The 22294-nt window shown below is 38.5% G+C and overlaps 1 protein-coding gene across 49 annotated transcripts in view; it reads left to right on the top strand.

Moving 5' to 3' along the window:
* Positions 1-22294, top strand: part of LOC138813404 (protein FAM114A2-like) — a 185365-nt gene that overhangs the window by 65117 nt on the left and 97954 nt on the right. For 26 of the 49 annotated variants that reach the window (XR_011367801.1, XR_011367793.1, XR_011367785.1 and 23 more), the window contains 5 exons: positions 2355-2489; positions 2859-2902; positions 3005-3159; positions 4891-5012; positions 6511-6549. The exons of 6 other annotated variants lie outside the window; for them this stretch is intronic. Coding sequence is in view for 16 of the 43 variants with exons in the window: in XM_070001814.1 (XP_069857915.1) it covers positions 2355-2489; positions 2859-2902; positions 3005-3011 (186 nt within the window). In the remaining 27 variants the exon portion in view is untranslated. Of the gene's footprint in view, positions 1-2354; positions 2490-2858; positions 2903-3004; positions 3160-4890; positions 5013-6510; positions 6550-10543; positions 21142-22294 lie in introns of those variants that run through there. 17 more of the 49 variants (XR_011367787.1, XM_070001823.1, XM_070001805.1 and 14 more) reach the window with 8 other exon arrangements.

The following is a 22294-nucleotide window of genomic DNA, read 5'->3' on the forward strand; positions in this document are numbered from 1 at the left end:
ATGGTTATGTTAATACTGTATAATCACAGTATATTGTGATGCACAGATACAGAATATTTTCTGTATTTGTATGGCTCACTGAGATATAAGAATATTTTCATTATCTGAGGGAGTTCCTTCATGCCAGTTTGTAGCCACACCTTTCTGTCTGTTCACAGCATTTGCCAACCATTGATCTGTCTCTGACTATAGTTTCCCCTTGTTTAGAAAAATGTTTACTATGTGCAGATCAATATTTTTTTTTCTTTTGCCAGTCCTGGGGCTTGAACTCAAGATTTGAGTGTTGTCCCTGACCCATTCTGTACTTAAGGCTAGCACTCTACCACTTGAGCCACAGCACTATTTCCTAAATTTTTTGAGAAGTCATTTGAAAATAAGAATCTCATGGACTTTCCTGTCTGGGTGGCTTCGAATATGATCTTCAGCTCTCAGTCTTCAGAGTTAGCTGAGAAGCTAAGATTGCAGGCACGAGTCAGCAGACCACCATTGCCTGGCTATTGGAACCTTTCTTTCTTTCTTTTGGCAATATGAAGTACCACTTGAGCCACATCCTTAGTCCTTTCTTCTGCATGCCTCTATCTATCTACCTATTTACCTGTCTATCTATCTGTCTATCTATCTGTCTGTCTATCTATCTATCTATCTATCTATCTATCTATCTATCTATCTATCTATCTATCTATCTATCTATTTATCTATCTATCTATCTATCTACAGGGAGTAGTCATTATTTTGCTCTATATTCTCAGTGATGTCAGTTCAAAATGGCAGGGAGGGCATGGCAAAGCAGAATCAATCATACGATGGCAACTAGAAAGCAGAAATAGCTAGTTTGTTTTTGGTTCTGATCATAGGTTTTGCTTGTGCTGGCTTTGGACTACAATTCTGCGTCTACTTTGTAAGCAGCTGTGATTATAGGCATACACTGTGTCTTTGGATTCTCTTTTTATTCTTTTCACTCTGTAGCCCAAGCATCCTTGACTGGATATGAATGTAGCTTAGGCTCGCCTCAGACTCACAATACTCATACCTTAGTCTCTAGAGTATTGGCATTATAGGCATGCACTACACTACAATATTTGGTTATACTTTAGCTTTATGCTTTATATTTTTTCTTAATTTTCATACTGAAAATTAAAACAGTGAATTTTCATAATGTGAACTTGTTCAGAATCTTTTTTTTTTTTTTTTGTCGGTTGTGGGGCTTGAACTCTAGGCCTGGGCTTTGTCCCTCAGCTCTTCAGCTCAAGGCAAGCGCTCTACCACTTGATCTACAGCGCCACTTCCGGTTTTCTGGTGGTTTATTGGAGATAGGATCTCACGGTCTTTCTTGCCCGGCCTGGCTTTGAACCGCTATCCTCAGATCTCGGCCTCCTGATTAGCTAGGATTACAGGCGTGAGCCACCAGCGCCCGGCATTGTTCAGAATCTTTAAGAGACAGTATGCCCCTTCTAGGAAGATAACTATAGTCCTGACTTTTATCTTAGATTAATTTTGTTTGCTTTTATACTTTACATACTTATAGTACATTTTGTATCTAGCTTCTTCCACAACATTTTTGTATTATTTGACCATGTTGTATTTTGGATGTGGTATTCCATTTTGTCACTATGTCATATTTTATTTATCCCACAGTTGTTAAGCATTGAAATAGTTTCCGTGTTGTAGCTATCACAAATACGGCTGCTCTGAATATTTTTGTTTATGTCTTTTTTTTGGCCAATACTGGGGCTTGAACTCAGGGCCCAGGCACTGTCCCTGAGCTTCTTTTGCTCAAGGCTATCACTCTACCACTTGAGTCACAGTGCTATTTCCTGATGTACTGAGGAATTGTTCTCAGGGATTCATGCATGCTAGGCAAGCACTGTATAATTAAGCTGTCTTCTGATGAACCACTACACATATGTAGCATAGTAGATACTGGCCAGCAGTTTTCCAAAGAGGAGAACCTACTATGGTTCCACATGCGGTGTGTATTTATTTCCCTTGCTGTTCCACATTCTTCCCAGTACTTAGTATTGTAAGTCACTCTTAAAGAATTGAAACATATAAATGGTTGGGCACTGGTGGTTCATGCTTGTAAACCTAACTCTTCAGGAAGTTGAGACCTGGGGTTGTGGTTCAAAGACAGCCCAGGCAGGAACATCTGCAAGACTCTTCTCTCTAATGAACCAGCAAACAAAGTAGGAAGTGGAGCTGTTCCCCAAGTGGTAGAGTACTATCCTTGAGGAAAAAAGCTCATAGACATCACCTAGGCCCTGAGTTTTAAGTCCCTGGACTGCTACAAACCCCCCACAATATATGCAAATGTATTTTCCCAGTATAGTAGTAATGACATTTATGTTGCTATCTAGGGAAAGGACATTATTAGTGGGAGTTTAGATGCCTTAGAATTCATTGGGAAGAAGACAATGGATGTAATAGCAGAACGGGATCCTGTATTTAAAATGACTAAGGGTTTGATGAACCGGAATTCTGCACTGTCTCAGGTACTGTTACCTTTACTGGTTTGATTGCTGTTTTCTGTTGTTTGTGTGTTTTTTTTTTTTAATTTGAATTTTTCCCTTTGTTACCTTGGGACTTTGTTAGTGTGTTTTCTTGTAAAGAATTATCAATGCATTATAAAATTAAGGCATTTTTTATGGGCTGGATTTTTTTTATGGGTTTGTCTAATGCTTAGACAAACAGCCAGCTCTTTTCTTTCTGCAGTTGCCTCTGTCAGTGCAGTACAAAATCCTGAGCGCTATCAAGATTACTTATTAGGTTATTGTTGAAACCACTTTTGGAAATGCATGTGGCTCCTTAGGTGCTGCTGTCTAACATCAAATTTTGTTTAGCTTCTTTTTTATTTTTTGCAGCTCCTGATCCTTAGTGAATTTGACTTGCTGTCCAGGAATGAAGGGTAGTACTTTATACTGGAACTTAGCTTTGCTTCTTTCCACTCTTAAAAACTTTCCCTTGAGCTCTTATTATTTGCTGCATCTATGCTTCCATCTCTTTTTAGGTTTTAGAGTAAGAGGCCAAGGAAAAAGAATAGCTAAGACCTCCAATGAGGTAGCCATGGAAACAGACAAGAAAACTCATTGTGAGCTACCCTTTGATGAACTTCAAGAACATCTAGAAGTTCTGGCGATGCTTTCCCAAGAAAGTGAAATAAAGGTAATTCCAATCCCAAACTCCCAGCTGAAAAGAGTCTTCAAAGAAAAAACATTGCATGGTTTCTTTTCACTTTGTATATTTGGAAAACGAAATGTGTCTCTGAAGGAGATGTGCGTTGCTGGAAATATTATAATAGAAGAAAAATATCCCCTACTGTTTAATTGTTAGAAATAGTGAATAAGTCAAATGTTATTTCTCTTAAAATTATAGAAAAAGAACAGGGCTGGGAAGGTGGCTCAGTGGTAGAGCGCTTGCCTTGCATGCCTGAGGCCCTGGGTTCGATTCCTCAGCACCACATAAGCAAAAAGAAATAGAACAGAGGTCTTAATATAAGATATCCTTTTCTTTCACTTTAGTCTTTCATTTTCTGTTTTTTCTCCAGTGTCATGGGTTTTTAGGTGTCAAAAAGCCTGTTATAGCTGCTAATTTGTATATAATTTCCTGTTAGTTCATCTCCTCTGATAATCTAAGCCAATCTTTCTTGTCTTCCTCCTCCTCCTCCTCCTCCTCCTCCTCCTCCTCCTCCTCCTCCTCCTCCTCCTCCTCCTCCTCCTCCTCCTCCTCCTCCTTCTCCTTCTCCTCCTTCTTCTTCCTCTTCTCCTTCTTCTCCTTCTTCTCCTTCTCCTTCTCCTTCTTCTTCTTTTTCTTCTTCTTCTTCTCCTTCTCCTTCTTCTCCTTCTTCTCCTTCTTCTCCTTCTTCTCCTTCTTCTCCCTCTTCTTCTTCTTCTTCTTCTTCTTCTTCTTCTTCGTTGGTCTTGGGGCTTATACTCTGGCCCTGGGTGCTGTGCCTCAGCTCTTCAGCCCAAGGCAGGCACTTACCGCTTGAGCCACAGCAACACTTTCAGTATTTATTCTGGTGGTTTATTGGAGATAAGAGTTTCATGGCTTTTCCTGCCTGGGCTTCGAAGTCATGCTTAAGCACTGATAATTTTCATTTATCTTTTGGCCTATATTAATTTTGGAAATACAAATTCTGTCTATTTTCCTATAATATCTACCCTTTAGTGTTATGGTTATTAAAAAAATTAGTTCTGGCTCTAATCCTAGCTCAGGAGGCTGAGATCTGAGGTTAATTGAAAGCCAGACCAGACAGGTTATTTTTGATAAACAACTCAGAAAGCTGGAAGTAGTGCTGTAGCTCCAAGTGTATATCGCTATCCTTCAGAACAAAGAGCCTCAGGGATAGCTCCTGGGTCAAGCTCCAGGATCTGCAAAAAAAAAAAAAAAAAGAACTGGGTACTGCAATCCTAGCTATTTAGGAGAATGAAATCTGATGATTATGGTGGGAAGCCAGCTCAGATAAGAGTGTCTTTGAGACTTTTATCTCCAATTAACCACCAAAAAGCTGGAAGTTGTGCTGTGGTTCAAATAATGGAGTGCTAGACTTGAGCACAAAAGCTACGCCCCCAGGCCTTGAGTTCAAGCCCTAGGACCAAGACACACACACACACACACACACACACACACACACACACACACACACACACACACACACACACACACACACACACACACACACACACACACACACACACACACACACACACACACACACACACACACACACACACACACACACACACACACACACACACACACACACACACACACACACACACACACACACACACACACACACACACACCTGTGCTGGCATGAGCTCTTCAGTCTTTTCTCCTTATGAGATTTTTTTCATTAATATTTACACAATATTTTATTATTTTCATTCAGGTGAAATCTTTCCTTAATTCTCTGAGTGGAGAAGAATTAGAGGCTCTAATATTTGAATTAGAACAACTCAGAAGCATTTTCCCTAGCAGAATTTTATGAGGAAGAGGAAGAAGAGAAGAAAGGTAATATGAAAATTCAGAATCAGAGTGGGAAGATGCAATGTATTTATTATTACTAGAGTATTTATTATTACTAGGGTATTTATTATTATTATTAATATTATTACTAGATTATTTATTATTACTAGAGTAATTTGTGTGTTTGTGTGTGTGCACGCACAACGCCTGTGCTGGTCCTGGGGCTTGAACTCAAGGTCTGCTTGCTGTCCCTGACCTTCTTTGCTTAAAGTTAGACCTTTAAGGACTTGAGCCACACCTCTACTTCCAGTGTATTTTTTGTGATTAGAGATAGGAGTCTCATGGAGTTTTCTTTCTAGGCTGGCTTCCAACTGTGATCCCGAGATCTCAGTTGCCTGAGTAGCAGTCTGACAAGGATAGCCACTGGCACCCTGCATCTCTCTCTTTTTTGCAGTGAGAATTTTCATGTAGAATTCTTTTTGCAACTTTCCCCCATCTAGGTGTTCAGACACGTCAGCCTCTTGCTTATGTCTTCTTTTTTTTTTCCCTGTCAGACTCCTCTTAGCATCCCTCATACTGATATTGTTCATACACCCCTGCCAGTGATTACAGTTAAAGATTGCTCTTTTCAGAGTTTGTCCTCAGTTTGGCTAATGTTTCTTTATATCTCTGGATACTTCATCTGTGCCTCGTGACTTGTGGGATCCTTAATCCCATCTTGAATTGAGGCAGAAAAGGTGGTAGTACCTAAAACATGAGTGACAATCTTACCCCTCCCTGCCTCCACAATTTAAAGCCTGTATCTCTTAGAAAATATGAATGTTGAAGCTGCTCATTTTTTATAGTAATTAGGTAATGTGGCAGTTAGTATAAAATGTAATTTCTGGACAAATGAATCTTAAGGGTTGTTTTATTTTAACATTTAATTAGATATATTTCTAAGACATATTATCTGCTAATTGGCTATTTTAAGAAAGTGGAATCCAATGAATTCAGTTTTGTCTTTTTTTTTTAAGCTGGTCCTAGGACTTGAACTCAGGGCTTGGATGTTGCCCTAAGCTTTTTTGCTCATGGGTAGTGCTCTACCACTTGAACCACTGCACCACTTCTGGCTTCTTCTGAGTAGTTCATTGGAGATAAGAATCTCACAGACTTTTCTGCCTGGGCTGGCTTTGAACCATGATCCTTAGATCTTAATTTCCTGAGTAGCTAGGATTACAAGCATGAGCCACCAGTGCCTAGCCCATTTGTAGTGTTTAAATGAACTATTTACTTTGCCATGGAATGACATTTTCACTCTGAAGTATACAAGTGGTCATAGAGACTAGAATTTTATTTGGTGAACATTTCTTAAAAGTGAATGAAATGAGCCTTTACGACGAGAAAAGCAACGATGTATGAGTCGTGATACACATTCAAACTAAGTTTCAATTTTGTAGAATGTATTTATTGCTCTGTTGAGCTTTGTAGCTTCCCAGTGCTGTTTACAGACTATGCTGATGAAATCTGTGTTGATAATACCAGCTATATTCATTGATTTCAGGACAGTTGGTCAGCATTTGGAAGATTTGTGTGACTCAGTGTGAGTATTTTCCCATTATTTAATGTGTGATGTTAGCAAATCATGTACAGGCAAAAGAAAAGAAAAGACTAACTGATTTTAATTTAATACATCCAAGCAGAAAATCTTATGGTATAGCTTCAGGCTCATTGCTATGTATCTCATTACAACTAAATTTTAAGAGATGACCACTAGTTGAGTTTTAGTGTAATATTAAGGAGTATGCCAGCATTAGCTTTATTGATAATCTGAGAAGGCAACTAAAATACTTCTTCCTTTTCTAACTAAGTGACTTTGTAAGGTAGATTTTCTGCATATACTTGAAACAACATAACCCAACAGACAGTATAAAAGCAGATGAGAGAATACAGGTGTCTTTCATTAGGCTAAAGGATGAAGAGATTTATTAAAGATGTAAAACAGTGGGACTATTCTGCTGAAATTTTACCTTTTTTGGAAAATACAGTTTTTTTTCAATAAGTGTATATTAATAAGTAGTGTTTCTTTTCTTTCTTTCTTTTTTCTTTTTGGTGAGTTGTGTGGAGTAAACTGTGGGCTTGGGTGCTGACCCTCAGCTCTTTAGCTCAGTGCTAGTATCCTACCACTTGAGCCACAGCACCACTTACAACTTTTTCTGCTTATGTGGTGCTCAGTAATTGAACTCAAGGCCTCATGCATACAAGACACTCTACCACTGAGCCACCTTCCCATCCCCAGTGTTTTTGTTCTTAAGTTTACAAAACTACCATAAGCACTTGAGTTCTAAATTTTCTTTTGTTTGGGTTGTGAAACTAGGACTCAATACCTGATGCTTTGCTCATTAGCTGAGTTCTACTTTTTAACATATCTGTCTGTTTCTCTCGTGTGTGTGTGTGTGTGCGTGCACATGCTAATGCATGTGTATCCCCTATTTTTTATTTAATTTATTTATTTTTGTGCCAGTCCTGGGGCTTGAATTCAGCACTTAGGCATTGATCCTGAGCTGTAGTCTACCACTTGAGTTATAGTTGTACTTCTGGTTTTTTTTGTTTGTTTGTTTTGTTTTGTTTTCTGAGTAGTTTATTGGAGATAAGAATCTCATTGACTTTCCTGCTCCAGCTAGCTTTTAATAGCAATCTATAGATCTCAGTTTCCTGAGTGTGTAGCTAGGATTACTGGTGAGAGCCACCAGTTCCTGGCTCTACTAACATTTTTTTTTGTCAGTTGTGGGGCCTAAACTCTGGGTCTGGGCACTGTCCCTCAGCTCTTCAGCTCAAGGCTAGCGCTCTATCACTTGAGCCACAGTGCCACCTCTGGCTTTTTCTACTTATGTGGTGCCGAGGAATCGAACCCAGGACCTCATGTATGCAAGGCAAGCACTCTACCACTGAGCCACCTTACCTTTTTAATTAGCTCTTTGGGAGCTCTCAAAATTTAAGAGTATTAAGAGGTCCTGAGACTAGCATGTTTGAGAGCTGCCAGATGAAAATTTTCCAAATATTAGTGCTTTTAAAGATGGCTCTCTGTTTACTTCTTTGAACTGTCAGTGTGTCCGTAATACCACTGGGATTCCCACTGACCTGGGCTAGGTAGGCCAGCGTGGACCAGCTGTGGGGTAGATTGTGGGGATGCTGGGTCTGCCCAGTAGGAGCGTGGGAATCCAGTTTTGAATTTTCTGTGACGTGCTTGGAGTTAGGGCCCAGTTCTTTTCTTGAGTCTGGCAGCTGGGCTGTTTTCCTCTAATGGGGCCATTTGTGCCGGGTCCTTCCTTGCGTATTGAGCTAGGGTGGTACTCTCAGGTGATGGCTGCAGTGCCCACTATTCATTGAGCTGAAAGTGCATGGCCATAGGTCTGCCCTGCTTTGTGCTTTTCTGTGGAATGACTCCAGTTTTCACTTGGCAGAGATGACACTGAGTTATTCTTGGAGAAGAGGTCGTCTTTGGGTGATCATTGGTGAACAGGTGGTGAGCACTTCTGACTTTAACAATCTTCTAGCAGGCCTGTGGAAATAGGTGGTGTGATATCCAAAAGATGTCTATGAGCAAGTGTTCTGGAACTTAGCTTTCATTTTCTGACTGGGAGAGGTCTTCCTCAGCCTGGGGGGGGTGTTGGTGGTGGAAAGATGACTTCCTTTTTCCTGAAGTACAGGGGGTACTTGAATGGAAAGTAGATAATGATGGAGAAGATGTGTCTGCATCCAGGAAAAAGTAGAGGCGAGAGCCTAGGTCAAGGTGGCAGAAGTGATTTAAGTCCTGTGTTATCTTAGTAGGTAGGTTTGCTCATGATTTTCTACCCCCCTCATGAGTCTGTGCTGCTGTAAGCGTGGCTAAAGCAGATATTGGTTATTTCTGTCCTCAGAGACCATTATCTTGAAGGCACTCTCAGTTCCAGATGGAGAATACTTGACCCTGATTGTTTTAGTCAGATCCAGAGTAACCTGTAAAACTTTTTGTAAGGGTAATGACTCTTAATGTTGTTGTGTACCAATTACTTTTTGACTATAAAAATGGGAAAGATTCTGTTGCCACGTGCTGCCTCCCTGTGGAGTTCTCTTGCTGAGATTCTGAACTAGGCAACTCAATCTTCAGGTGTTCATCACAGCTGGAGAGGGCCCTGGTGGAGAGGGGGTAACGATACAACCCAATGATGGAAGCTCCTGAGCCACCCTTGGGAGAGGAAAGGGATTTCTGGGAAGGCTGAGAGTTTGGTTCTGGAGAAGAATCAAGAGTTCTTGTATTATTGCCTGGATTGGCCTCACATTATGATCCTTCTACTTTCATCACCCGGGTAGTTGGGAATATAGAACTATTGAATGTGACCCCAAAGATTGATATAGGAGACTAGAGCAGCACTGAGGAAATGTTTTCTTCCTCTCTAGACCTGGCAGATCCCAGAGAAGGAGGGAGCATATGACCCTGATATCTAGAGAGTCCTCAGTGAGCCACATCTGTACGAAGGTCTCCTCTGAGATGGCTCTCTCTCCCTTTAGACTACATATTAAATGCAACAGACTTGTCCCAGGCCCAGTCGCCACTCCTCCCAGGGGGAGTGGGCATGTCCTCTGCTCTTGGAAAAGTTGATGGCAAAGTGTGGCATCTTAGACATTTACCAAGATGAGGTAAAATATAGGAGGACCTGACCTTCTCCCTTTTCCTTCCATGGTATCATTTCTCACCAGTCATTATCTTAGAAAGCCTGGAGACTGTTATTCATTTAAAATTTTTCTGCCCAAGATATATTTTTGGATATGCATTTCATCTAGAGATGTTTGACCTTGGTCCTGGATGAAGGGTTATCCACTCTGGCACCTTGGTATCTTTGCTGAGACAGTTGTTTGAGCCTTTCAGGCACTCAGCATATGGTTCTGAGTCTTTCAAGTAGGCATTTCAGACTGAACGCACGTAGACTGCTGTCAACTGCCCTGAATTTTCCAGTTGTGATACCTTGGAGCCTCCAGAGGGGACTGCCCCAGGCTGATAGCTTGGGACTTTTTATGTATGGTCAGGAACAACGTGGTCTATGAGCAGGCCAGGCCTCTGTCTGGACACTTGCAGAGACATTTGAGTGTCCCATTAACAATGTCATCTGGTTGGCTCAATGACTGCATGTGAGAAGGTTGGGAGCAGTGTTATTCTTGGGGTTGGAAAGCTGCTTTTTATGGTATTACGGTTTCCATGGATTAATTTTTGAGGGCATTTTTCATGTTTAAATGAAGACGGGCACAGGAGAAAAATCATTCAGGTTATCAGATAAGTGTGTATTCTCTGAGTGTGAGGAGGTGCCTTCAGGGCCATCTTTAATTTCTGTGATGAAGGGCACCTTTAGCTCTGAACATAGGGCCTCCCATCCCTTCTTATATTCTCAGCTTAGCAGCGATCACATGAGTTGATCATCATCCTAATGGGTGAATCGGAGTGCTGTGTCTAATGTTGGTACAGAGAGAAGCAGTTGGTCCTTCAGTCTAACACTTTCCTTGTGGAAGGTCACATGATTGGATATGTTTCTGAACACTAATGTGTCCACTGTTTCTCTCAGCTTTTCTAGACCATTTTGCTGCCAGTCCTTGGCGTGAGCTACCATGACAACATCTGAAGAGGGGATACAGCTCCTGTTGTCACCATCTGCTTAGGTCAGGGTGACATTTTGAGAGGCTTCTTACATCTTGAACTTTACCAATGACCATCCAGTAATAGAGATGTATTCTGCATGAGTTTACCCTGCTCACACATCACTTTCTACCGCTAGGACCCTTGGCCTTTGATTCTACATAGAGAATCTGATCACGGAGCAGTTACATGCACTATTTTCTGAGTGTGTATATATAACATTGGCATCTACTCCAGGGAGTTCAAGGGATTTCTGAGCATGTTCTCCACAAAGCAGGAAAAACTGCAACCAAGGGATGAGATGAATTCCTCGATGACTTTCGCCATTTCTATTCAGGCAGAGGTACCCATCTGCTACAGGGGAATGGTTTGGAGGTGGTTGTGGACTAGGTTGGAATTCTACCTGAACTTTCAGATTTATGCCTGTTTTTTCTTCCCTCTCCTGTGAAATGATCTCCTGCAGCCTGATACAGCATATGTGCAGACTTGCTGAGGCAGAATCGCTCAGATACCGGAGAAGAGTTGGCATGAGCTGGGGGAAGGGGAAGCATGAGGGTTTGTTCAGTGTGGATTCTCAACTAAAATGACAGAGGTCCCATAGCTTTCACAGCAGTGTTCTAGAGAACAGGCAGGGACGAGTTTAAACTGTGTGTTCTACCTTCCTGGCTGTGATGGGCTTCACATCAAGGCAAGTTGGAGTGTACAGAAGGGCCTAGGGAGGTGGCAAGGCTTTGTTTATGGCTTTGTTGGCTTGAACCCCTTGGCTGTGTGTGCTGAGGATCCAAGCTTGCTAATGAAATAGATTGTATCTGCTGGAAACCTCCATTTCCCTGTAAAATTCTTGTCTGAGTTCCCTCCTTTTGCACTCTTATGTGGGTCTGAGCTTCACAGGGACTTCTCTGGGTGAAGGCACGGGGTTTGTAAGCTTCTCCCAGCTTCCTAGCTCTACTGATCAATGTACCTGGGTGCCTGAGTTACACCAGCCCACTCATGCGCAGTCTAGCAGATAACGCTGTCCCTCTGCTGACAGGCAGTGCCATGGAACACACGAACATTTCTCGATCTCACAAGTCCCATGTTCATGACATTTCTTTTTTTAATTTATTTTGTGAACATACTGTACAGAGGGGTTACAATTACATGGGCAGGATAATGCCAAATCACTGGTGAGCGGTTGTGCATGTATGTACACACATTCACACTAAGGCATGTACATAGTGTCAGATTTGACTGGTTATGTACTATATATTATAGTACCCAAGTGAAAGAAGACTTGGAGATTCCTTGGAAACATCTTCTGTTGGTTTGTGTATTTTTCTTGCTGGTGGCAATCAAATTCAGAATTTCATGCAAACTAGGCATACTATCACGAGCCATAACTGGAGTTATTTTGTCTTCTATTTATTTTAATTTTGGGGGCTGATTCTGGGACTTGAACTCTGGGTCTGGGCACTGACCCTAAGCATTTTTGCTTAAGGTTACTACTATACCACTAAAGCTACAGCTGTATTTCCAACTAATTGGAGATAAGCCACATAAATTTTTCTCCCTTGGGTCAGTTTTGAACCCCTCTGTACACCATTTTTACAATAAAAAACATGAAAAAACCATTATCCTGGAGTACTTTAAGTTCAAATTTCCTAAGTGGTCTGTAAATTAAGACAAATTTTGAGTGGGAAGAAGGTCTCAGAAACATTTATTTGTGTGTGTTTTGCATTATTTCCCAAGTATACATAAGTTAACAGTAGGAGAAACAATAAGAATAATTGGAGAAAAAGAAGTTCTATGTTTAAGTATAATGGTTCAATACAGAATAGAAGACTCTGCAAATAAGACAATTTTGAAATAATAAAGCCAAGGCCAGTAGGTAGATCTATGGGTGTGATATAGAGAAAGCATTACTACTAAGTGGAATATGAAGGATGAGGCCACTCTGTTTCTTCTACTAGTTCTAAATCATGACAGCTAATCATGGAATTTTGTGAAAAGTAGAAGGGAGGAATAATTCTAGTTCCAAAGCAATTCGGATATAAGAGCATGGAATTAACTGGAAATAATGCCATGTTGAGAGAGCAGGAATTATACTAGCAATGAATTGGTGGATAAGATCACATTTCTTTTTTTCTTTTCCTTTCTTTCCTTTTATTGTTTTTTTGATGTTTGTGGGCCTGGGCACTCTCCCTCTACTCTTCAGCTCGAGGCTAGCATTCTACCACTTGATTGGAGATAAGTTCTTCAGAAACTTTCCTACTTGTGCTGGATTGAACTGCAATCCTCAGATCTCAGCCTCCTGAGTAGCCAGGATTATAGGCGTGAGTCATTGGCACCCCTCTTAAGATCCCATTTCTAACAGTGTACACTCAAGGTGTGTAATGTGTATGTTCATCTATCTTTATATGTATTATTGAGTTAAAAATCTGGGCTATAGCTTAGACTTTACACTCACAAAAATGTAACTAGTTTAAAATCTGATACTCTTGGAAAGATGAAACCTAAGAATGTAAAGGAGTTTGGGAAGTTCAGTTTGCATCCAGCCTGGGCAGAACAGTCTTTGAGACACTACCTATAATTAACCAGCCAAAAGTTGCATTGGAGAAATGGCTCAAGTGATGGAATACTAGTTATGAGCAAGACTGTTGAATAAGAGCTTGAGGTTTTGGCATACATACATAAAAGCATGCACATAAACAGAGGCACTTATATGTGCAAACACATATATATGAAACAACTCTCAGAATGTGTAGAAAAGTTAGAAAGTAATAGAAAATATGTCCTGAGTAAAACTAGAACAAGTGATAATTTTTTAATATTAGAAAGCCCTCAAGTGAACTTTCCCAGAAAAGCTTGAGAATATTACAAAGTTACGGAACAGAGATAGTAAGAAAATCAAGTAATCATTATTAAAGGAATCAGATCCATGGAGGAATGAAACAGAGACCCCTGCAGGTGCATCTGAAAATGTTCATATCCTGTGTCAAATGTTAGAACGTTTTTGAAAATTGTACATAAACAGTCTGAGCAGTCAGTCTAGTGAATAAGATCATTGGAGAAATTCAGAATTGCTAGCCTGTTTCTAGATTAAATAAACCAACAAAATATGGCAGAGCAATGTGATACAAACCTGGGATTCTAGCACTCAAATTAAGATAGGAGATTAGAGAGTGGAATTATATAACGATACTTTCCCTCAACCAGGTAGTATAATTTTGCCTCAATAAAACAATCCAAAGAACAAGAAAGGAATACAAAGTTGGAAGTTTGGGTTAATTATGTCATTATGTTTTGAGAATTCAAGTTTCCTATATACAACTCATACATAATCCTCACCTGTGTTTTAAATGCTGTCTTCATTACAGAACATTCCTCGATAGAAAATAGCTCATGATTCCCAACCAAATATTTGAAAAAGTAAGCATCATTCTGTTGGATTACAAAGAAATTATGAAGGAATACAAAAGCTTAAGCCTGGAGAAATAGCAAAGTTCATCTCATGTAGGACTTTGTAGACCTGGCTAAATTAGAATTTAGATTTAAAATAAGTAGTTTTTGCTTGTAATTTCATATTCTATAGGATACTACAAAATTGTTTTCAAGTAGAAGATTTAATTTAGAAATTCACAAATGATTCTGGCATTCTATTTGCCTAGAATATTCTTTCAAGTGAGGTATAATTAAAACTTAGTTAATAGATAATTCCATTAATTCATGTATAGCATGATAATGTGAAAAATCTAGCAAGAGTTGCTAACAAATGGATACTATTGATTTATAAATTTAGAAAAAGAGCAATTTTTTGAGACTTTGGTGTAACATGGTATGAAGAGAATAATTGTGTCATCCTTTTTCTTCTACCTATACATAGCACAGGAAGAAATTTCCTTAATTACATACGTCTGTATACAATGAGTAAAAAGCTAGGTTTGAGGTGTGTTTTTATTTCGTTTTTGTTGTTTGGTTTGTACTAAAGCTTTAGCTCTGGGCCTGGGCACTGTCCCTGAGACTGTTTTTGCTCAAGGCTACTGCTCTACCACTTGAACCTCAGTGCCAATTTTGTCTGGCTTTTCTTTAGCAGTTTATTGGAGATAAGAATCTAAGAAAACTTTCTGCCTGAGTGGGCTTTGAACCATAATCTTCAGATCTTAATATTCAGATATTCAGATCTCCTGAATATCTATGATACATAAAATAATAATATATAATAACATAAAAATAAATAATACTTGCAAGTGTTCTGATCTCAAGAATACCGCTGGAGGGAAATGTTGCAGCAAAGTTTAGTGTAGTGTTCTTTACACAACTGGGAGTGTATCACAGCAGAAGTGCAGTATATTTTCACAGTAGTGATAAGCTAGTCATGATATAAATTTAGGGAATTTTAAGGTGCACCTTACAAGTTGTAAACTGTTGGGCATAAAAACTTGGGATTTTTGTCATAGAAATAATAGCTTACTCTGATGAACAAATGTTAACTCTTCAGGAATTAATTGTTATAGATAGGTCATAGTTTTATCTTCTACCAGAAAATGGCTATTTTATCTGTTGACTTTTAAATGTGTAACATCCCATTGGAAACTGCATCTATTGCAGAATTAAATAAAGTGCAAACAGATACTGTTTTAAATGTCTCTGGTATAGCATGTTCAGAATTTGAAAATGAGTATTTAGTAGTCATAGGAATTTTAAAGAACATATATATTCTGTCCTCTTTACAATTATTCAGTTTTATAAGTTAGGAGTTTCCATAGAATTGAACATTTTCGGGTTAGTATGAGATAATATTAAAATAATGTTTTGTTCCAAAATAATGGCAAGTATATTGTGAAAATATTGTATAGTTTGATAACCTTCAAGTTGATGACCCTTTGATAAAAAAAGGGGTAATAGAATAATATTTACCATACCAACACATTGAAATTATATTTTTTGTAGCTTATTTTTCAATTTAATTTTATTGTCAAGGTGATATATAGAAGGGGTTGCAGTAATTGTAAGGTAGTGAGTACATAACAAGTCAAACTTTTTACCCCCCCTCACTTTCCTCAGTTTTCCTTGACCTCAATACCCCTCACAAGTTGTAATGTATATTTCAAACATGTTGTGTTGTGTGCATTGCTACTGCATTAGTTTGCCATTTGTCCTTTGTCTCACCATTTTATTATTCCACTTCCCTTGCCACATTAAGATAAATGTATATACAATGACACATGATACTGAAATCAAATATAGCAGGGGACAAAACATAGGGGAAAACACAAAAGAAAAAAGAAACCACATAGTACATTAAAAACAACAACCACAAAGAAAAACCTCTGTTTTCATATGTAGGACTTCATTTTGCTCAGCATCATCTTATACATAGCTATTGAGCCATTCTGTTCAACTTCTAGGACTATCCTAGATATTCCCTACTTATTACAAATTAGGGAAACCATGGAATCTTTCTTTGTGTCTTGTTTATTTTACTTAGTAGGATTTTTCCAAGTCATTCCAATTCCTTATGAATTGTAAGCATAGAATTCTACTGTGTTTGAATATACCACATTTTGTCAATTCATTCATCTACTGAGGAGCATATTGGTTTAAAACATGATTGCATGTAAGTATCATTTAGAGTCATTCTAAAATGACAGATGCCACCTCCTCAGACATTCTAAAATCACGATTTCTATGTAAGATAAGATTTCATGGTGGTACATGTGTTGGGGATATCTGGATGAGTCTAATGTATATCTTGCACTGAATTAGGCAGGAAGATATCCAATATCATATGGGATATGTCTCTTTAAATAAAAATTATGTAAGTGGAAGGGCAAAAGATGGGGAAGAGAAGAAAATAACTGACAGCAGATAGATCATTGTCCCAAGTTAGAGTATAAAAAGACATAATCTATAATTTCCCAGTTAAAGAGAGACCAATATAATACATCCCAATTAATTTAGGTACATGCAAAATATTTACTTGGCTTTTTCCTACTGTAATGCTCCAAAATAAATGAAGACTTATAAGAAAAATTATGTGATTTCCACTACTTCAACCTGAACACTAAATGTAATGAGCCCTCTTTTTCTCACTTTTCACGTGGAAAATAGTCCCAAAGTTGATGATGTTGTGGCTGATTAGAGTCAGAGCGAGGGGCTTCTACTTGTACAATTATCCCAGAATAGTTTAAAGCAGTGTTTCCCCCAAAGATATCCAACTACATTTTCTGAAGCTATACTTTGAACACACCCTCACACCTGAGCACATAATTTGAAATCAGACTTCTGCATTTCCTTGGCACATTCTACTTTGTGCTTTTGTCTTTTTTGCACATTCCTTTTGAGTTCATAGTTGCTCTATTTCCATTTCATCTTTACAAACTGCTAAGAACATTGTTTAACTACCACTACTTGTTTGCACACGCCCAGTCTATGTATGAAGGTACTTTGTCCATGTTAAGCAATAGGGCAGTACTCACTCTCTGAGGAGAAAAGTTGCACAGTATAACCCTACGCCCACAGTAGAGGATGTCGAATTTAAAGCATTTTGAGATGAACAGTGATATTAGAATTGAAAGGCTCCTTAGGGACATTTTCTTGGAGCTCATTAGTTTTCCCAGGAGAAATATAAATATCCACAAAATCTGGACAAATTAGTAAGCATCTGAATTTACACTAGATCCTAGATGTTGTGTTAATACAAGTTACCATTGTATTATTGTTATATCATCATCCTTCCCTACTTGAAAATGGGTATGAGAAAATGAAAGAAAGGCACTAAAGCAAAATGTCTTATCTTTTTAGGCATTTAATCCTAGTGGTGAGGGTAATATCTGAACTCTTCCATTCAATAAAAGCTTGAAGTTTATAAGAGCACTTGAATTTGTGGTAGGTTGATTGATAGGGTTATTTCAACATAGAAATATCCCTAATAAGAACTAGAGTTTAAAATACACTATATGGCAGTTATGATGTTTCAATGGCTATTGAGGAATTTTCTATTCTAAAGAAGAATAAATTCAGAGAATCTTCAATCACATCAGTAAAGCTGTATGTTCAACCTAATACTTAGTGTTACTTGTCCGACATTTATTATGAATAGGCTGATAAGATATCCAAACATATCTAAAGATATTTCAATAATATCCCAAACTGATGTGGATACATGGGCCAAGAATTGGAACTGTAGGACAAGTTAGGTTTGTCTGAGTTATAGTTCAATGTATAAACTCCTGGCTAAACAAAGGCTTCAAAAATATTCAAAAACAATGGGGCTGGGAAGGTGGCTCAGTGGTAGAGTCCTTACCTTGCATGCATGAGGCCCTGGGTTCAATTCCCCAGCACCACATATGCCAAAAGAAAAAAAGCCAGAAGTGGTGTTATGGCCCAAGTGGTAGAGCACTAGCCTTGAGCTGAAGAGGTGAAGGACAGCGCCCAGGCCCAGAGTTCAGGCCCCACGACCAGACCTCCCCCCAAAAATATTCAAAAACGAACTTTACAAACTTTAGGGGGGGGGATATGAGAAGGGATGGCAAGGGGAAACAAAGGAGGAGGCAACATTGCTTGATAAGAAATGTACTCCTTATCTTTCCCATGTAATTGTAACTGTACAGCATTTTCACAATTAAAAATTTATACAGAATACCGCTAAGTAAAGTTCAGAACAATTGTATCTGTATAATTCTTTTTTGTTGTTGTTCTTTTTGGTAGTGTTGGGTGTATCCGTTGGAAAAGAACAGGCCTAAACAGTGCCTTCCACATTCTGTAAGCTACCAAAAAGGCACCATAATTGACATGAGGGATGCTTCTTTTTTTTCTTTTTCATTCCTTTTTATTGTGAAAATACTGTACAGAGGGGTTACAATTACATGAGCAAGATAATGAGTACATTTCTTTTTTATTGTGAAAATACTGTACAGAGGGCTTACAATTACACGGGCAAGATAATGAGTACATTTCTTATCAAGAATTGTAGCCTACTCCTTTGTTTCTGCTTCCCATCCTATCATGGCCCCTGTATAATTCTTCTAAGATCAGGATGAAAGTGTTTGTTCCCAACATTTAAAATCAACAGGATATGTTGAACTCATGGATCCAGAATTTTATGGCTTCACATTCATATTTCAAAAATTTTATCAATATGACTTCACCAAAACACTGTTCTTATTGAACTTCTCTATGTCCTCTTACTTTTCAAATCCAGGTGGCATATTTCCTTGAATATCTTCCTGCAAATTCTTTCCTTCCTTTACTTCTGAAAATCTTTTATTACTTTTTTGTTTCCTTATTTATTGCTTTCTTCCAATCTTGTCCACACTGTTGCTCACATTGCTCACACTTGTGTCTGAATTTCCTTTTTCTCTTCCCTTCAATAAGACCCCCAATTTTATTATTGTTTTTCATATTCCTGGCTGTAGACATTTTGATGATGTCTAAACAGACCTATTTTGTATCTGTTTAATATAAATTTTAGAAATATCAGAGTTTTTTCCCTAAATCAATTATTTCCACCTGTGGTCCTTATCGCTAAAAATATCACTAATATAGCTGCCAGCTATATTAGTGATATATATATGTATATATATACATATATATATATATATTTGTATATTGTGGAAGCACTTTAGATTTCTTCTTACCACTCTGCCTCTGCCCATTAGATAAGATGAATTATCAAAATTTTCTCAGTAAAGTGTTTTCCTTTTCAATCACAACATTGTCATTATCAGGGTACACTGTGGTCATCATCATCTTCACCAAAATTATTATTAGCATCGTAAGTGCTAACTTTTGAAAGTCTGATATGTATCTATGATTTTTGGTTATGAATCTATGAATCTATGTTTTTGGTTAATAATTTTATTTATTTAATTTATTTATTTTTTTTGTTGGTCGTGGGGCTTGAACTCTGGGCCTGGGTGTTGTCCCTTAGCTCTTCAGCTCAAGGCGAGCGCTCTACCACTTGAGCTACAGTGCCACTTCTGGGCTGGCTTTGAACCGTGATCCTCAGATCTCAGCCTCCTGAGTAGCTAGGATTACAGGCGTAAGCCACCAGCGCCCTGGTTAATAATTTTAATGTTACCACTGTGGTTGAATCCATATTAAAATTTTGAGCAAATAAACAAAAAATGAAACCATAAGAAGTAGTTTGACTATGTGCATAAGACAAATTATGGAATAGATTTTTGAAGTATTGCAAATTCCTAACCAGTATGATATAACTTCCTCTCTCCCCTCCACTTCACACAAATTTTTAAGTTTGAACAGAATTATTTCATGTAATATAATATAAATGTTACTACAATATCATGTGTATATTTTAAATTTCCTTGAAAGTAATAAACTACATTCTATTGAAATATTAGTGATTTATTGCTAGGAAAATTTTGGAAAAGTAGACTATATCTTTGGAAAGATAAAGTCAAAAATAGTAGCATAAAAGTTATAAAGAAGTCTGTCTTCAGAAATATGTATATATATATATATATATTATGTATAGAAAGATATACATTTTTAGAGATTATTTGTCATCAGAAATATATACATATATCAAAATATATGTGTAGAACATTGTACATTATAGTGAAACAAAAATCTTAAAACATAATTAAAATTTACAAAATACATCAAACAAAGTGCCAGTGACTCATGCCTATTATTCCAGCTATTCTGGGTAATGAGATCTTAGAATTGTGTTCAAAAATAGCCCAGAGAGAAAAGTACTTGTTAGGGACTGGGAAGGTGGCTCAGTGGTAGAGCACTTGCCTTGCTAGCCTGAGGCCCTGGGTTTGATTTCTCAGCACCACATAAGCAGAAAGAAAAAAGCCGGAAGTGGCACTGTGCCTCAAGATATAGAGTGCTGGCTTTGAGCATAAAAATGCTTAGGGACAATACCCAGACTTTGCAAACTACAACAACAAAATATATCACATTAATTTCACAAAAGCATCTTTTAACTGCTGTGAACGTTTTTTTTTGGGTCTGATCATGGGGCCTGAACTCTGGGCCTGGGCACTGTCTCTCAGCTCTTCAGCTCAAGCAGTATGGAGGTTCCTCAAAAGACTTCACATAGATCTCCCCTATGACCCAGCAATCCCACTTTTGGGCATTTACCCAAATGTTTACAAACAAGACCACACTAAAGCTACCAGCACAACTATGTTTATTGCAGCATTATTTACCATAGCTAAGATATGGAACCAACCCAGATGCCCCTCAGTAGATGAATGGATCAAGAAAATGTGGTATATATACACAATGGAATTCTATGCCTCCATCAGAAAGAATGACATTGCCCCATTTGTTAGGAAATGGAAAGGTTTGGAAAAAATTATATTAAGTGAAGTAAGCCAGGCCCAAAGAAGCATAGGTCCCATGGTTTCCCTTATTTGCAATATCTAGTATAGGTATGAGTCAAGCGGAAAAGGTCAGATAATGTGATGTTAGGAAAATGAACCCTTAAATATGTATTTTAATGTTTTCGTTTCTTTCATGCATGTGTTTTTAACGCATTTATAAGATTATTTCTTTGTTGCTGTGTATGTCCCTCCCCCACAGTGTAACCCCCGCTTTCACTATATTTGATGTAAGTATAACATGTGGAGGAGATGGGGACAAACAAGTCGTTTAAGGATTCAGGTGGACCTGTTGCAACAATGAGAAGTACAAAATGTCATGTCAAAACCAGCTTTACAATGTCGGTGTGTGGGGGGGAGGGGGGTAAAATTGGGTGGGGGGAGGGGGGAGGCGGGGAAGGGAAGTGAAGGGTAAACAAAGGAGGAGGCTGCAATGCTTGGTAAGAAATGTATGCATTATCCTGCCCATGTAATTGTAGCCCCCCTGTACAGTATGTTCTCAAATAAAATAAAATACAATTAAAAAAAAAACAAAACAGATATACATTAAAAACTTTTGAACTCAAATGACCATTTTTTGTTAATGCAAGAATTAATCACCAGTACTGTACCAAGAAGCTAGACTTAACACCTATATGCCTTTTTTTGGTGGGGGGTGTCTGGTTGTGGGCCTGAACTCTGGGCCTGGGCGGTGTCTCTCAGCTCTTCAGCTCAAGGCTAGCACTGTACCACTTGAGCCACAGTGCCTCTTCTGGTTGTTTCTTTTCTGCTTATGTGGTGCTAAAGAACTGAGCCCGGGCCTCATGCATGCAAGGCAAGTGCTCTACCACTGACCCACCTTCCCAGCCCACCTATATGCCTTTTAAAAAAACATATCCAATTGCAGAGTATCAATGAAAGCAAATCATATACTGATAAATTTTCTAACCATATTTTTAAGGCTTTTTCAAAGTTAATACATCCAAGTGGCAGTTTTAGGAATACCAATCAGATCATGACATCACTCATTTTTACCATTATGTTTCCTGTGTCTGTCTGCAAGAGAAAGGGACAGGACAAAGATTGGCCACACAGCCCCTCCTAAGGAATGTGCATGCACCCAACTCTTCAGGGTTAGTTGAACTGCCTTTGTGCCAGCTTGCCCTCTTCTACCATGCGTGGACTCCCCCCAGGGCCTGTCCCACCCTGCATGACTGGCTGAGCTGCACGTCTGCCTCTACATCCCTCACCTCAAAAGACAGGTCTTCTATTAGAGTCTAAGTTTTTCCCTTTTTTTTTCTTGGTTCTTGAATGAAATAGTTTTAGACAGAACAGGTAAAATCTTTGACAGTGTTAAATAAACCTTT

This window comes from Dipodomys merriami, unplaced genomic scaffold (genome assembly GCF_024711535.1).
Source record: "Dipodomys merriami isolate MVZ:Mamm:240054 unplaced genomic scaffold, mDipMer1.0.p SCAF_599, whole genome shotgun sequence".
Classification (NCBI taxonomy): Eukaryota; Metazoa; Chordata; class Mammalia; order Rodentia; family Heteromyidae; genus Dipodomys; species Dipodomys merriami.